Below are 16,538 nucleotides of genomic sequence, written 5' to 3' on the forward strand. Positions count from 1 at the left end.
AAATCTAGTCAACTTAATTATCACTGACTAATCAAGACAACTGCAATTAAATAGAAACCTACCAAAAGCTGGGACAACTAGGAGTCGAATCTTAATTAATAAGTCAAACTGACCTATTTACTCTTTTAGCTTAAGAACCAACGATTTATGGTGATTAGGAACGAATCGTCATTTTTGCTAATTGCGAATAGGCCACACTATTAACTTAGCTAATTCAAATTCTAATCATCGAACACAAGAAATCTCGCTATCCAATTCATTTTAGAAATGGCTCGATTTTTCGAACGAGCTCTAAACCGCTCGTTAGTGGACCACTAAACCCGAAACTATAGAAAGACGTTCATCTTAGCGGGATTAACGTCCATCACAGGACATCGAGCCGAGATCGCATCTCGAATCGCTTAATTTGGACACACAAGGTCAGTGCATTAGATGTGTGAATATTCCTGAAATTAATCAATAATTTAAGTTAATTATCTGTATCTGGTATTTGCCAAAGTTATGGCTTTTGACCATTAGATCGTGAAGAAATTTAGGACAACAACCTAAGCTAATACCATGCACATATCCATATAGTCGCGGCCCCAATCGACCATCAGTGACCATCAAACTGACTTCTGATCATACTCGTCAACAACGCATCCAAATGGAAAGTTGATTGTATTTATATGTAAATCATCACTAGGGACAACTATCCTACGGTGTATAATGACCCCTACGCCCATATATAGTGGACCCCAAATGTTAGAAACACCCTCTCATAAGACTAACATAATGAAAACCTAGCCCATATAGCTATTTACATCATTTCTTGTATTATAAATAGAGCATTTGCGGGGCAACCCTTGCCCTCATCCGATTTTACCATAGAGAAAGAGAGAAAGGGAAAAAGAGAGAAGAGAGGGATAAGAGAAATAATGGGTCCAGTGCTGGATTATCGTCATCCGATCCCTGTGCTCGTCAGATCTTACAAAATCTTGCATTTATGCTCATTTTCATGCCTTCCTCGGCCGAAATCCGAAGATTTTGAGTTAGATGTTTCATCCCTTGTTAGGTAAGAGTTTTCTTAATTACTTTTTTCATCTCTTTCTTTCGATTCCTGCACGATTGATCTATTAGGGTTAGAAACACCTTTTTGTTTTTGTCATTTCTCGGAAACTGTAACTTGAAGGTTTCATCATGTTAAGACTTAGGGCCTCGACTCGTCGAATCGAATTGGAGTTTACTCGAATTAAGTTAGGTAAAACCCTTAACCCTTAGTTAAAATCTAATTATATTAGAATTCACGATACTAATGATGAAATTGCTGATGAATTAAGATTCGAAGCATTTTCTCCAAATTCCAAAAGCTAAGGCCGCATCCGAGTCAAGGATTTCTATTCTAATGTAAAGATCTGTCATCGAGCTTCTGCCTAACATTTTAGAATAATTAAATGTGTATGTTTTCTATTTGGTTGATAACATACTTGATGAATGGCTTGAAACTCTTGATATTAGAACTCTTCGATGTCGAATGCTAAAAAACGTAAATATAATTGAATTATGTTGATGTAAATTGAATAATTGGCCATGTGTTCAATAGGTATACCATAGTGTGGTGTTGAATTTCCTTACGATCATATTTATGTAGTAGATAAATTTGAATTGTTGTTGTGGTGGATCGAGCTCCATAAATTATTTAAATATGCGGATAACCCACTTTAAGGAGACTATCTCAGACTTATACAACCGATCAAAGTTGAACACGAATGATCGATACTAATTGAAATTACATTGGATGCTTTGTACGTAATGTTGATTTGGTTGGGGTCCTTCGTAGTCAATCGCATTAGTCTAATATAGACTCGATCATTCTTATACTTGATAATTATATAATATTTAATAGAATCTGGGATACCACAATTACCATTGATTTAGTATACTCATAACCATTAGTGCGTTTACGATCACACAAAGACTCATAAGCCGAGCATTGTGGTATGGGACACCGTGTTCGAGTTGTCGGCCTATGCTAGGGTAACGAGCCTCCCCGAAGTGACTAGTGAGCACTGATAAATGTAATAGAATGTTATTCGAACGGCCCTCGTCAAATTAACCAGTCAATAGTTTTGTATTATCGTTCCGTTCGAACAACCGAGTGTGAATGAGATTGGGTGACGAGTCATTCCCTCTGTATTGATTTAGTTTTGAGTGATAAGCATACACCTCTAAATTGAGTGTTCATACTCAATGTTGGGTGACGGCCTGTACCGTATTAATCCCTTAATTTGGATCAAGGAACACTAGCGAGGAGTTGTCACATGCTACAACAAGCCACGTGATCCAGCTAATGACTCATGATATAACGGTGATATCCTAGTTTTGTTAGTCTGCTATATAAATTAAAACCAATAATCACTTGGCTAATCATGCATATCCTAAGATAGGTTTCAATTTGTTATAGGAGTCGCTTGTGAGGAAATTTTGGTATTTATGAAATAAGCGTTAAAGTTTATTGTGAGAGTGTGGTAGATTGTAAGGAGCATACATCATTTCATCATAGCATTAATATTCTTACCAACTAGATTGAGAAACTGTTTGTTTATTATGGCATCATTACTTGCATTCAGTTGTGTTGATAACATGTGTAACTTGCTTAGTATCTATGCGTTAAAGGTAATATGCTTAAGTGTACTACATGCATGAATATATATTCGTTGTCAATCTGTTATTCAGTAAAATGTCTCAAGTAAAAATCTTAGAAATATTTCTTCACTATGTTGCCATTTGATGCCTCATATTTGACATAAGTAGATAACTTACGAATAGGACCAGTCGTTGGTGCGCTCGAGGCGCCCGGTAGATCTTTAGTTTCTTCCCGCTGGGTAGTTATTTTTTTGTTCCTTTTGCAATGATTGTGATTCGTATAATTCTCATATGAGTGGTCACAACTTTTGGAACTGTAACTTTTGGGTGGTAGCCCTATATTTTCGAATTTAGATATCTCTAACTCTATTTGGTTCCGCTAAGTTGAAATGCATTACTCTGATTATTTGTGTATAAAATAAATATAAATCTGAATAAGGACAAAGTATATTTTTTGTTAGGATAACAGATTAGAGTCTCCGTACTCAGGTGCCGATTTTTGGAAGGTTACAAGGGTTGACCCGATTTCGAAATAAGCTTGACCCGAACTCAACCCGACTCGGTACCGAGTTCAGCATGCCTGACCTGATCCAAGTCCGGGTCTAGCCTGGATTAATCCGAACTGAGTCCGACCCGATCACAAGTACCAAGTCAGGTCGAGTCGGGTGCGATGGGTATCCAAGGGCTAAAATCACAACTGAAAACCTAGGTGCACTTGTCAAAATTGCAGCCTCTCCATCAGTTACACATCTCATATTTGAAAGGTCAGATCTAAATTTATTTTAATATAAATGTACCAGTCGAGTTAGTACCGAGTTGGATTTTGGGTCGAGTTGAGTTACTACCGAGTTGGATTTCGAGTCGAGTCAAGTCGAGTTACTAGGTGATCCGAACTTGACTCAGTTTGAGATCGGATTGGAGGAAGTCAACTCAGTTCGGATCAACTCACCCACTCAGTTTGGATGGAGTCGGGTCCAAACAAATCAGACGAGTCGAGTTTGTTGATTCAAGTCGTCCCGTGCCCAGCTCTACTTAAAAGGGCCACAATGCAACCAAGCAGCCCACGCACATGCACCGTACTACACACCTCGTTGGACCACTTGTTTTTTTTTTTTGTTGAACCATCATTTACTTAATGAAATCTTAAGTAATAATTATATAAGAAAGATATTACAAAAATCACATTTCAAATCTGCTTTCGATATAGACAAGTTTTCAATACAGAAATTTTAAAAAGTAAATTAACATTGAGTATGATTTTAGTTAAGAAGTTGTACCAAAACCAACTAAATAATAGATAAACATGTAGCATTTTGTGTGGCAGGTGAGATTGTGATCTGAATCGATGTAATAAGATCTCAGCCCACCTCTGGCTCATCCACTACAGGCAAGATGACAAGGCAAAATCCATCATGGTAGATGGCATTTTAGCTGGCTAATGCAATATATAGAAAGCACTGTCAGCGTCGGCCAGGGTCCCACCGACTTGTCTGACTCCGATTGAGGTGATGGGTGCATGGACCTGTCCGAGTGGTGTGATAAGGGCCCACCTCTGTCATCCCAACTCTGTGGTGTGGGGCCCAGACGTATCAATAATGCCACCACCAACGGCACTGGCACCAACAGCTACTATATGTTACTAAGTAGTAAGAATTGCAGTGGCATTGAGAGTCACTGTTGTAGAAAAAGGCAAAGGGAGTTGATGGCGAAGGGATTGTGATGATGTTAGGTTTTTGTTTAGATCATAAAGGACAAAGCTTTGGTGGGCCACACACTGACCTGTTCTTCTCCTCAGCCGTCCAAAGTGCCGTGAGCTCTTTTCTCAACACCCAATTGGATTAGATTAATAGATTAGTGTATGATCCCCCAACAATCAGGAGGAGGTCTCAAAACAACCAGTTGTACTTTAAGTTACAGTACACCAACTGTATAACTTCAAACCTTTCATTCCTGTGCGAAATCCAACCTATTCAATAGGTTGGAACTAGCATGGGGACCACCTGTAGTAAAATTCAACTACATCTACTGGTTGAAAGGCTGATTCTTATATTTTCTATTTCTCAAAGTATCAAATTATTTTCTTTGGTGTGGTCCATCTGATTATAATATGGGGATAATTTTTGAGTAAATGATTATCACCATGGATACAACATATTGGAACGGTTGGATTTTATATAAAAATAATATGTTAAAAGTAATTCTTTGGGTGGACGAAAGCTTGTGGTCCAACTGGATGAACTTGAGCCTTCTCAACAATGAGTTAGATGCATAATGCATGTAATCTTCAATTGATGTTTGCTAAGTACACGCGCGCGTGGGATCCGTACACATCCACTCGCGGGGATCATGTGTCAGAAGATGACGTGTTTGTGATATCAGAGCTACCCATCTGGTGAGCTATACCGTTTGTATATCCTGGGTCATTCCACGCTCCAGATGGGCTACAGTATATCAAAATAGATGAGTGGATGGAAAAAGATTTGCAGCCGTTGATCTACTTTTTAACACTGTGGCCGTGAAACTATCTGATTTTTATGGATAATATCTAAACAAATTTCCAACCTCATAGAAAGCCCAGATTTCATATGCGTTTCATATTTGCACGTGTGACCGCGTGTGTATGGGTTCCGGTTCTACGCGCGTGCGGAATTAGGATGACACATACCTTCAATGATTGAGGGGATTTCGTAAGTGGCTTTTAGTTTGTACTAGTGGAGCTGTGGGACAGTGATCCGAACCGTTGATTTGATGGACCTCACTATGGATGGATCATATACTGAAAATCCTCTCGTACAAAAAAAATAAATAAATAAATAAAATCCTAACTCTTCAATAGTTGGACAATTAGTATACGTTTAGGAAAGAAAATAAATAAACCGCACATTCATCCAACTAAAAGCAAAATAATCTACGGCTCAGATTTTTCCTTCTTGGGGCCGTTACACGGTGAGGCCCATCATCTCAACGGGGTGTTTGGCGCAAGGTATTAGATGGGATTGGGTGGGATGGAATTGAAGATTAGATGGAATTGCATTAGGTCTTGTGCCAATTTTACTCAATGTTAGCAAGTTGTGTAGGTGTCACCATGATGTGTGGGCTATATCCCTACCGTCCACCCATTTTTTCCATTTTTCGATATCATTTTAGAGCATAGGTGAAAAACCTAGGTAGATCTTGAGCTCAAGTAGACCCCACCATAAAAAGCAACAAGGATTGAATACATACCATTGAAAACTTCTTTGGGGCTACATAAGTTTTAGATCTACTTCATTTTTAAGCCCATGTTATAAAATAATGTTACAAAACAGATGAATAGTTTACATATAACATATGTGTTATTCTCAATAATTTCAAATGATAATAAGTGCATCCATTCAATATACCATTATATTACAAATATAGCATGAAGTTAAGCTGATCTCGTGAAAACGGGGATAATTCCTGACATATGTAATAATTACCTTTTTGATCCTTCCCAATACCATGCGCCAGATTAAGGTTATCCCATGATAACGGGTCGGGACTCTGAACCATGGGCTGGCATAGAAGTTAAAGCTGGAACGCACTGTACAAATTCCGGAGCCGAGCATTGGATGCCGCCTGCAAGTTGGAAATGGTACAGAAGTGGCCGTTTCAGTAGCCCGAGGGACCACCCTAATTGTAGTTTGCAGGACCTAAAACTCAATATATATCCCATCATGAGCCCTCAAAACCGTTCATATGGTGGGCCTCTACATGAATGGCTTACCTTGCACAAATCAAACTGTATGAATTATCCTCATCGTTCAATTAACAAACCCTTTTCTTCTTGTATATGAACTGTCACTCAAGTACACGAGTTTAGATCCCATGTGATGATCTTTTTAGTGTGTGTGTGTTTATACATTAGGGTCCATCCACCATGGGGTCTGCTAGATGAACGGTTGAAATTTTTGGATGGATGTTACGGAGGACTACATTTTGAAGTACTCCTGCGAGACACCTGCCAAAAAGCCAACCTTATTAGCTCTAGGACTGGTGGTGGCAGTGCCACATGGCGTCAGATACTTGCTGAAAAGGTGGGACCCAAGGTCATGAAGTGATGAGTAGTTGGAACGTTTCGACTCCCACCCACGTGGAGGTGTGGCCCACCACCATTGGACGGATTTGACGAAGTCAACAAAACGTTGGTGGGACCCACTCTCGAACGCAAATCTGACGTGGGCAAGGTACATCCTCTTATTTTCACGGTACTCGTGATGTGTGCAGTACCTGAAGACAGGCGAAATGCAAACGAAATGAAATGAAATGAAACGAAATGCAAATAAGATGTGAGTCCGTGTAGTACTATAAATAGAGAGTAGATGAGACGAGTTCCATGTGATTTTTTACGTATGAGTCATGGCCATAACTGACAATTTCTCCATGTGCTCATGCTCCAATTCTCCGACGTGGGTCATCTGCCGGCCATACATCCGGTGACCGGAAATATGCTGATGGTCTTGAAGACAAGTGTCGTGATGGCGAAAGGTCGGAAATATGGATCGAGCTATCGTGACCGTCTGTTGGGGAGTTACGGTTATGGTCGCGGTCATACGGTTAACGGCACGGATATATCGGAGCTAGTCGAAGAAGATGTGTGGTCCGTGATCGACCACGACGATTCGGATAGTGCAATCACTAGACGAAGTAATCAACGAAATGAGAGCGGCTCGGATTCGACGGTTCGATCGAGGCAGTGGGCCACGAGAGATGACCGTCAATTGGGTGGACTGTCATTAGCATTCGAGGAATCGGGGAAAGCGACGGCGAGGATCGTACACCAATTTCGTCCACATGATAGTAGTATGGAACCATCGAACGAGCGTGGTATGGCCACGTCAGCGCCTATGAACGTTCCTGATTGGCCTAAGATACTCCGAGTCGAGTCAGTTGAGTCATTGGGTGATGAGAATGGGACAGTGGAGTATGATGATGATGATGCTGAGTGGGTCCCACCGCACGAGTATCTGGCACGTGAGTATGCTCAGAGCCAGAAGATGGCGGCCACGTCGGTGTTCGAGGGGGTGGGCCGCACGCTCAAGGGTCGGGATATGAGCCGTGTACGGAACGCGGTGTGGAGCCGAACCGGGTTCTTAGGTTAATTAAGAGATAATCTCAATTATTTTTGGCTGTGATTTGGCCATGTGAACTTGAGTGTTTTCTAGCCATTGAGCTTAAACAAAATTCCTACGGTGGAGATTGCACTTTCACCGTCTTTGATTGTATGTGTCCCACCTATTTCATATATTTATTAGTGGTTATTACCATTTATGCTTTTTATTTAATTTGAGAAAAGAGCTGTGTCACATACGGTGCATATTAGCAAGGGTCGTTTTTCTTGAGAAGAGGATGGATCCAATGCAAACGTTTTTAAAATAAGTTTAATGTATAAATTGACATGTGGGCCCCAACGATATGTGATAATGAAATCTAATCCGTTCATCATGTGGGCCCTATAATGTTCTCCTCGGTAACCAAAAATCAGGCCTTAAACTTCTGATTTTTAAAAAATTAAAAATTAAAAATTAAATAATTAAAAAAAAAATTAAAAGCTCTTTAAGTTGTGGCCAACTTGGGTTCTTGGAAGGCGACTAATTTCTGAGTGTCCATTTATCCTGATTGGATACATTTTCTGAATTGATTAGATGGCATATGAAAACAGGTGGGTCTCGCATTCAATCTGAAAGGCTTTTAATGGAGGGGAACCACCCCAACAGTGCCGGGCGTGGATTAGGTACTACTCCTACCACGAGGTAGGTAGAGACAGATGCTCACGTGGGATATATTTATATATGTTATTTATTTTAACTTAACATTTTAAGGCATGAGCTCAAAAAAGAGGAAGATGTAAGGCTCAAATTGGCTGGACCACGGGATTTAAAGCCTGCCGGTGAAAACTTCCTGAGAATTGCAAAAGTTTTGAATCAAGTTGATATTTATGTTTTCACTCTATGTTATCTTAAGAACAAGTTAGATGGCAAATAAATATCATAATTTATACTAAAATGTTTTCAACTATAAATATTTAATCCCTAACTTTTTGGGCTCATTCCCTGAATGATTAGTCAAAATAGGTGGATGGAAAGGATAAGATATATTAAACATGGGGCCCCACGGCCCCTAACACGACAATAAGTCTCTTGCTTCCTCCTTGGTGGGGTACGTACCCAATCCACCCAAATGTACCCTGTGGAGTAGGAAGTGGATTGGGTGGTGAACCCAGCCCCACTTGTATCCCAAATGACCAGGCTTCGCAGGGGCCACCATGATGTATATGTTTTATTCATACCACCTATCTGTTTTGTCAACTCTTTTTAAGTTTAAGGCATGAATCTAAAATTAAAGTATATTCAAATCTCAAGCAGACCACACCAAAGCAAATATTGTTAATTGAACCATGGCCCCTTAATAAATAGTTCAAATTACAAATAAACATCACAATTAACCCTCTAAACATTGTATCTATGGATGTCATTATCCCCACCATTTTATGTTGTAAAGTCCACTTGAGCTTCAGATCTGCTTCATTTTTGGACTCAAGGCATAAAATGAGTCAGCTAATGTAGGAACAGCATGGATATACAACACATATACTACGGTGGGCAGGAGAGAACCTAACACCACCTAGTTGGGTGGTGTTCAGGTCACCAACCAATCCGCTTCCATTTCTTAGACTCAAGCATAACATCAGTGGGGCTCAGATATAGATGGATTGGATATCGTTAAAACATAAAGGTGGGCCCTGCATGTAGATTTATACGTTAAGCTTATCATCGAAACGATTGCATTGGATTCGGCCTTAAAATGTACTGAAAGTAACAAGCTTGCTTGGTGAATTCAAATTGGCAGGGGAGGGAATAAAGCTAGCACCATTTATCCGGTAGGACCCCCTCTCCCTACAATAAATGGGGAAGGACTAGCTTTTGGGAGTGCATTGCGTGTGGCCCGGCGTGGACGGACTCGGTTTAGTCAGGGGCTCTGTGTGGCCCAATGTGATGTATGGGTTTCATCCACGCCGTTCATCCATTTTTTCAGATCATTTTTAGATATGACCTAAAAAATTAGGCAGATCCAAGGGTCAAGTAAATTACGCAGTAGGGAGTGGGGATTGAATGCCCACCATTAAAATTTTCTTTTTGGACACAGAAGTTTTGGATCAATCTGAGATTTGTGTTTTCCCTTTATTCAGGCCTTTTGACCTTATTAACAGGTTGGATGGAAAATAAATATCACAGTGGGCCGTCGGAAGGTTTCAAAGTAAGAGCCATTATCACCGTTCCTTCCTGTGGTGTGGTCTACTTGAGGTTTAGATCTGCCTCATTTTTTATCCAATATCATAAAATAATCTGGAAATATTTATGGACGGAATGGATAAACCCCATAGATCACTTTGGGCCCCATAGAACCCCTGCCTGGACCGGATCTGTCCAGTTGGGGGTAGGACGCAATACGCTTCCCAGCTATTAGTAGCGTGTACGAATATTCGATTACGTAGTCCACACAACCCGTACCATCCAATGACTCTTATACGATGTCCCACAGCATTAACTTCACCACGATCTGTCAATCGTACCCGTTGAAGTTATGGGCTTTTGCTTGTTTGACTGGGCATGAGCTACCGGATTGTTCAAATAGTGGTTCTTTCCATCACGGTCAATCCATAGCTGGGCCCCTTGATGAACGGTTCGGATCAAAAAAGAAGGGCTCCGCTAGGGCGGTCAACAGGTCGCGTTCGACCGGGTCCTAGCTATGGACCCCGACCCGGATCTGATTGGGTTTGGTTACTGTGTTTGGACCTTGATTTTAGAGTCTTGGACCAAGTCGGGTCTACGTTGCATGTAGATGATCAGGCTCACCTAATTAGATGGACTTGATCACGCACGTGCACCACCTTAACAGCCTTATTCCATTGGTTGAATAATTAATTTATTATATTATCAGAAATGCTCTGATGCCCTCATAGCACTATAAATTATAGTGCTTCTAGCTGTATTTAGTTGCATTGAGGCACCTAGACTGTCCAATCCATTGATCTAGGCCGTTCACAAGGTCCCATACTCATTTCATGAGAAACCATGCAAGAATCACACTAATGCGACAGATATTAACCATTCGATCAGTGGCCTTAATTTGGACAGCAAAAATCATTTACCTAAAAATAGGTCTGGCCAACAATCTGATCCATCTATTGGTTAGAAACCATCATGGATTGCTTATAATTCTAAAAAAATCACTTTCTTTAGGCAATCGTATCATTCCATCCATGGCTTGGAAAAAAAGGACGGCTAAAGAAAATAAGGCCAAATCAACGATGGTCTGGATCATCTGATCAGTGTGATTTTTTCACAGTAGCTCGAGAAAAATGCATTGGACTCAATGGACAGTTCAGATCAACTGATCGGACTGTCAAACTAAACTTAGGCGAGCACTTAAGCATTGCCAATCCAGACCTGTACCTAACCCCGTCTTAACCCGGTCCGAGACAGTGGGCCGAACTAACCTTACTGGACCCGTATTTAATGGGTTCTAAAACGGTAAACCTGAACCCGAACTGCTTTCTTGAAGGTTCAGAGAAATAGAGTCCAGACGTCCAGAGCGGATTAGGTGCGCCCCTGACCGTAGGGCCCACCTTGATGTATGTATATTATATCCATGCAGCCCATCCACTTTCAAGCTCATTTAGAGCATGATCCCCAAAAAAAGAAGCAGATCCTAATTTCAGGCGAACCACACCATAGAAAACAATGATTATTGAACGTCCACCATTAAAAACTTCTTGGGGCCGATGGCAATGCCTACGATAATGTTTATATGTCATCCAACTTATTAGTAAGGTCACACAGATTTGGATAAAAGGAAAAAAACAAATATCAGATTGACTCAATATTTGTATGGCCCACAAAAGTTTTTAATGGTCATTCACCACTGTTTCCCATGGTGAGGTCCACCTCACTTTTGGATCTGCTTCATTTTTGGGCTCATCCCCTAAAATGAGCTGGGAAAGATGAACGGAGTGGATATACAAGATGGGCCCACGATCAGGGCCCATTTATCATTGCGGGCTATACTGTTGGGTGCTCCTGCGGGGTACTTGTCCTTGTCTTGATGGTGGGACGATAGGGTAGTGGGCCCCAAGATTTTAGACATGAGAAGGAGGTGTATGAAACAAACATAGATGTGTTTCACTGACTTTTTGCAGAAAAGGACTGGGCCTTTTGGCTCAGAGGCTCCACAGCCACTACTTTATTTTTCTGATCAGATGCTTGAATATTATATGGGCCCATCACTATCATCCACCTATTTCACTTGGATTCTTTTACTCATGCAATGAATTGAATATAAGGAGAATCCTATGATCTTCAATCAGAGTAGGTTATGGACAATGCACAGTAGACTCTTCATTTTTATTTTATTTTTTGTTTATGACAAGTGGGGCCCACCGTTCACTTATCTGGACCGTTGATCTTTTGGGTGCCGTCGTGGATTAATGATGCACTGAAAATCTTCTTGATACAAGAACCTTAATCTTTCATTTCATGGAGGGCAAATAAACCAGTGAGAAGTTAAACAGATCAATGGTCCAGCTTCAACTGGATAGAGGCCCAAGATTTGTGTGTATGATATTCTATTCTGGGAGATTTTTGGGAAGAGTTCCATCCACAGTGGATATCAAGAAACCAACGGTTTTGATCAATGGAATATTCTGGATCCCATTTGTAAATTTTGAAATTTTAGTGTACTACATCTTCATCAGGATACTCTGGCAGAGTACAATAGATGATACACAGGCACTTATAAATTAATTATAAACTGCTTAAGGGGGCATATAAGTAATTTAAATTAAACCATTCGAATTATGGGTCCCAAGATGTATCAAAATCTAGAATTTTCTTTTATTTGATTATTTAACCGTCCGATTGGAAGACATTTATTTGATGGTTAAAAAAACAAAAGAAACAAAAATAAAAAAATCCAAACCGGTGACAATGAATGCAAGGTTAGGAATTTTCCTCACGTCTGAATTTGGGATTGTGACGTAGAAATTGATAGAAATGGACCGTTCCACAGCTCAGCAGGTTTTATTTTCAGTTATTAATATACACTGAACTGGAATCCTCTAGAACACTTGTTTTAGGGACCACGGAGTGCGTACAACACACAAATTTGTGGGGACAACCAATGTTGAATATGTAGAATCCACACCATCTAGTGGGTTTTTATCCTCCATGTTAGCTATTAGGACTAAAGTTCAGCTGGATCCACAACTAAGATGGTCCACACCACATGGAAAAATATGGATGAGATGCCAACCATAGGCTTGAGTGGGGGCCACTATGGCGTGTATCTTTCATCAAAACCGTTAATCATGTTTTACTCACCAAGATGAAGATAAGAAATAAAAAGTATCCTGATAACAAATTCGAGGAAGCCATGTTGTGTGAACTTAGTCGTTTTGAGAGAAATTCTACTTTGTTTCCATAGGTGGGGTCCATATTAGTGGTAAATTAGGTTTATATAATGTATGTATGGTCCAAATGATGATTCTCACCTGATGAACGGAGTGGATTTTACATATACAACATGATGGACCCTATAAGAATGGAATGTTTTATGTGTTACAAAAGGGTTTTGTAGACAGTACTGATCCGTATTCATCAAGTGTACGATTCAGAATGCCTGCATATCATGGACACTGATTGGCACGGCCACTAGCCCTTTGTGGGTCCCACCATGATATATGTGTTTTATCCATACTGTTCATTTATTTTTCTCGCTCGGTATAAAACATGAGCTAAAAAATAAGGTAGATCCAAACATTAGGTGTACCGTTTTATAGAAAACCATGGTGATTGAACACCCACCATTGAAAGTTTCCAAGGATATAAAAGTTTTCAGTCCAGCAGATACATATGTTTGTCCTCCATCTAGGTCAACGTGATCTAATCAATAGGTTGGATGGCAAATGAACATTATAACATGCTTAAGAAGGTTTTAATGGTGGGCACTCAATCACCACTATTTTACGTGATGTTGTCTAGATGAGTTTTAGTATGGCTAATTTGTTAACCAGCATGTGACCTTATATCTAACTTTTTTTTTTTATCCAAACAAAACTTACTTATCAATCTACACTCCCATATATATTGATGAACTAATAAAAACAAAAATACTCTTATTTTTTCAGCCGTTTTTTATGTATTTTCATTTAAAATCTTCTTTTCGTATCTAAAAAATCTACTTCCATGACATAAGCTTTTAATCATTCAGAGGAAAAAAAAAAAAAAAAAAAACACATTAAAGATAGGCATCGCCTGTGCTAATTTTTTCTTTTAGTATCATGCGATCCAAAAGTACGGATAAACACATACATTACGGTGGAACCCACCCAGAATCGTCTGGTGGGTGACGTTGCTACTGGTCGTGTCAGTGGCCAATCCGTGTTTGTAAAAGTTTCAAAATAAATAAATGCACGTTTTGACAATTTTGTCTTATCTTGCATTAATTATGAAGGAAGATAATTTTAGCACTTCTATAAAAGAATCTGTACTCGCTGGAGTAGCTTCCTGAGGTTATGCTTTGAGGTGCATCAGGGTGTGCTCATCATATGCCATTTTCACATATGCACTCTAAGCTGTCCTAAGCCAGGATAGGGAGTGTCGAGGAATGAGCTGGTTTGTATGTGTTTATTATTATTTATTTTTTTCCAAAATTTTAATTTTTTAAGTTTTTTAAGTATTTAATTAATACTTCAAAATTGTAGCGGTTTTTCCATGAATTCTTTTAGTTGTTTCTAACTATTACATAGAGAGAATGAGAATTCTTACTCTATATAACAACCCAAAAGGGAATCTTAATGTATGGCTTAGTGGTAAATGCACTGTGTTTCGACATTAAAGTCATGATTTCGAGTGCTCGATGTGCGGTGTGTGCAAATGGACATGTGTATTAAAAAATAACCAAAAAAAAAAGACCTATTTAAAAAAGTTTAATTAAAGACATAAAAATCTTAGCATCTTCTCTCTTTCTAAAAACTTTTTTATTTAAAATTCTTGTAAACCAATGTCCATTATAAATTTTTAGGTTTGATCCGACCATTCATTAAATTTTTAGGTTTGATCCAACAGTGCAATTAGAAATAGAGTTACACTTTTGTAATGGGAATTTTTTAAAAAAGAAAAATTATGTCTTAACCGATGTAGTGAAACTAATCCTAAAGATTATAACCTGGTCTTGTTTGGCTTTATAATCTTGCAAGAGTCTTGAGGCTCAACAAGCCTACAAAATCTTAACCACCGTACTTGAGTTGGGAGAAACTAGTCTTAAAGATAGCTACATGGTCTTATTTGGCTTTACAATCTTGCAATGCTATGCAGCTCAACAAGCCTGGGTCAGTCCCACTCATTTATGAAAATAGACGAAATATCACTATATTTATTTTAGAATTAGTTATCACTTTGCTAGAGCTTGGTACTTGATATGCTGCCCACTTGAAGTTGCACATGTAGCATATATTAACTCAAATTAAACTGACTAAACTAAGGAACCCAATATCTCTACTAAACACTGTGAAATTCAGATTTGAAGAATCCCATCCTCTGATTTATGGACACTTTTTTTTTAGATTAAAACCATTGGATAATTTCATTTTCAGTTGTCCAATAAATATACTATTTAGATAGATATTTAAGAGTAATGTTTTTGGTTAATGGCACATCTAAACAGATAATATAATTTGAACAATATAATTTTGAGCTGCTTGTGTTGGGAGAAAGATCTCTTCTCAACCACATGAACAACAATTTAAAATTTACAAAAAATAAAAAATAAAAATACATTGCTTGTGTTAGTAGATAGATCTCTTCTTGACCACATGAATAATAATTTTAAATTTTAAAAAATAAAATAAAATAAAAATGTAAAACACAACATAGAGACTTACGTGATTTCCTTTAACTACGTTCACAAATTCACAGTAATCCACTATAATTCAAAGGAAAAATAAAAAATGCATCATTCAATCCAATGATGGCTCTCTCTCTCTCTATATATACTTAGAGAGAGTGTGTGTGTGAGAGAGATAGAGAACGAGAGGCATGCACACGTGTGCACATTTGCACATGTATTATGGGTGTCTAATCCAAATAGTCCATATAATGCATAATCCCATGAAATCATAAGGGACCAATTTTTACCCTGATCTAAGATTCTGGTGGGCCATAGTAAAGAGAGATGCGAGTCAAGGGAGGAAACTGTTTTCTTTTTTCATAGCCCACCAAAGTTTTGGGTCAAAGTAAAAGTTGGGCCTTAGGAGTTTCACAGGGTGCTGCATCACGTGGACCGTTCAAATTTTGAGCTCACATCATATATGCGTTCTTAAAAAGTTTGCACGTGTTTAGTTCGAACTGATGCACAGCTTAGCATGCATATATATATGGGAAAAGGTACTATGCGCTCAACCTCACGAGTCCGTCCCATGAGGTCAAGCTGTGTGGGCCCTACCGTGATGCGTTTCGAACATCTACCCCATTAGTCAGATGCACCATTCCATCGTGGCCTAGGTCTCAAAAATCAAGTCTATCCGTGACTTGTGTGGGCCACACCACATACAAAAGTGGAGAGGGGCCGTGCACCATTAAAACATTCATAATCATTTTTTGGGCCCACCGAGATGTGGTTTGCAAATCCAGCCCATCCATTATGTGTGTCCCACTTGGATGAGGGTTCAGACCAAGTTTCAGACGCATGAAAATTTCAGGTGGGCCCCACCAAGTGCTTTTATATGTTTTAACAGTGTCTTCACATGATTTTAGATGGTATGGCCCACCTAAGTTCCGTATACGGCTGATTTTTGGGATATCCCATAATTTAGAGGGGACCTATCAAATGTACAG

General features: G+C 39.2%; 1 protein-coding gene across 1 annotated transcript; it reads left to right on the plus strand.

Annotated features, from left to right (window-relative positions):
• The first annotated feature begins 6,973 nt into the window (after positions 1-6,973).
• LOC131240167 (protein S40-5-like) lies at positions 6,974-7,913 on the plus strand. The gene has a single exon (XM_058238247.1). The coding sequence runs from the start codon at positions 7,038-7,040 to the stop codon at positions 7,746-7,748; it is 711 nt and encodes a 236-aa protein (XP_058094230.1). The 5' UTR covers positions 6,974-7,037; the 3' UTR covers positions 7,749-7,913.
• Positions 7,914-16,538: the final 8,625 nt, after the last annotated feature.

The sequence above is a fragment of the Magnolia sinica genome, chromosome 1 (genome assembly GCF_029962835.1).
Source record: "Magnolia sinica isolate HGM2019 chromosome 1, MsV1, whole genome shotgun sequence".
In the NCBI taxonomy this organism is placed as follows: domain Eukaryota; kingdom Viridiplantae; phylum Streptophyta; class Magnoliopsida; order Magnoliales; family Magnoliaceae; genus Magnolia; species Magnolia sinica.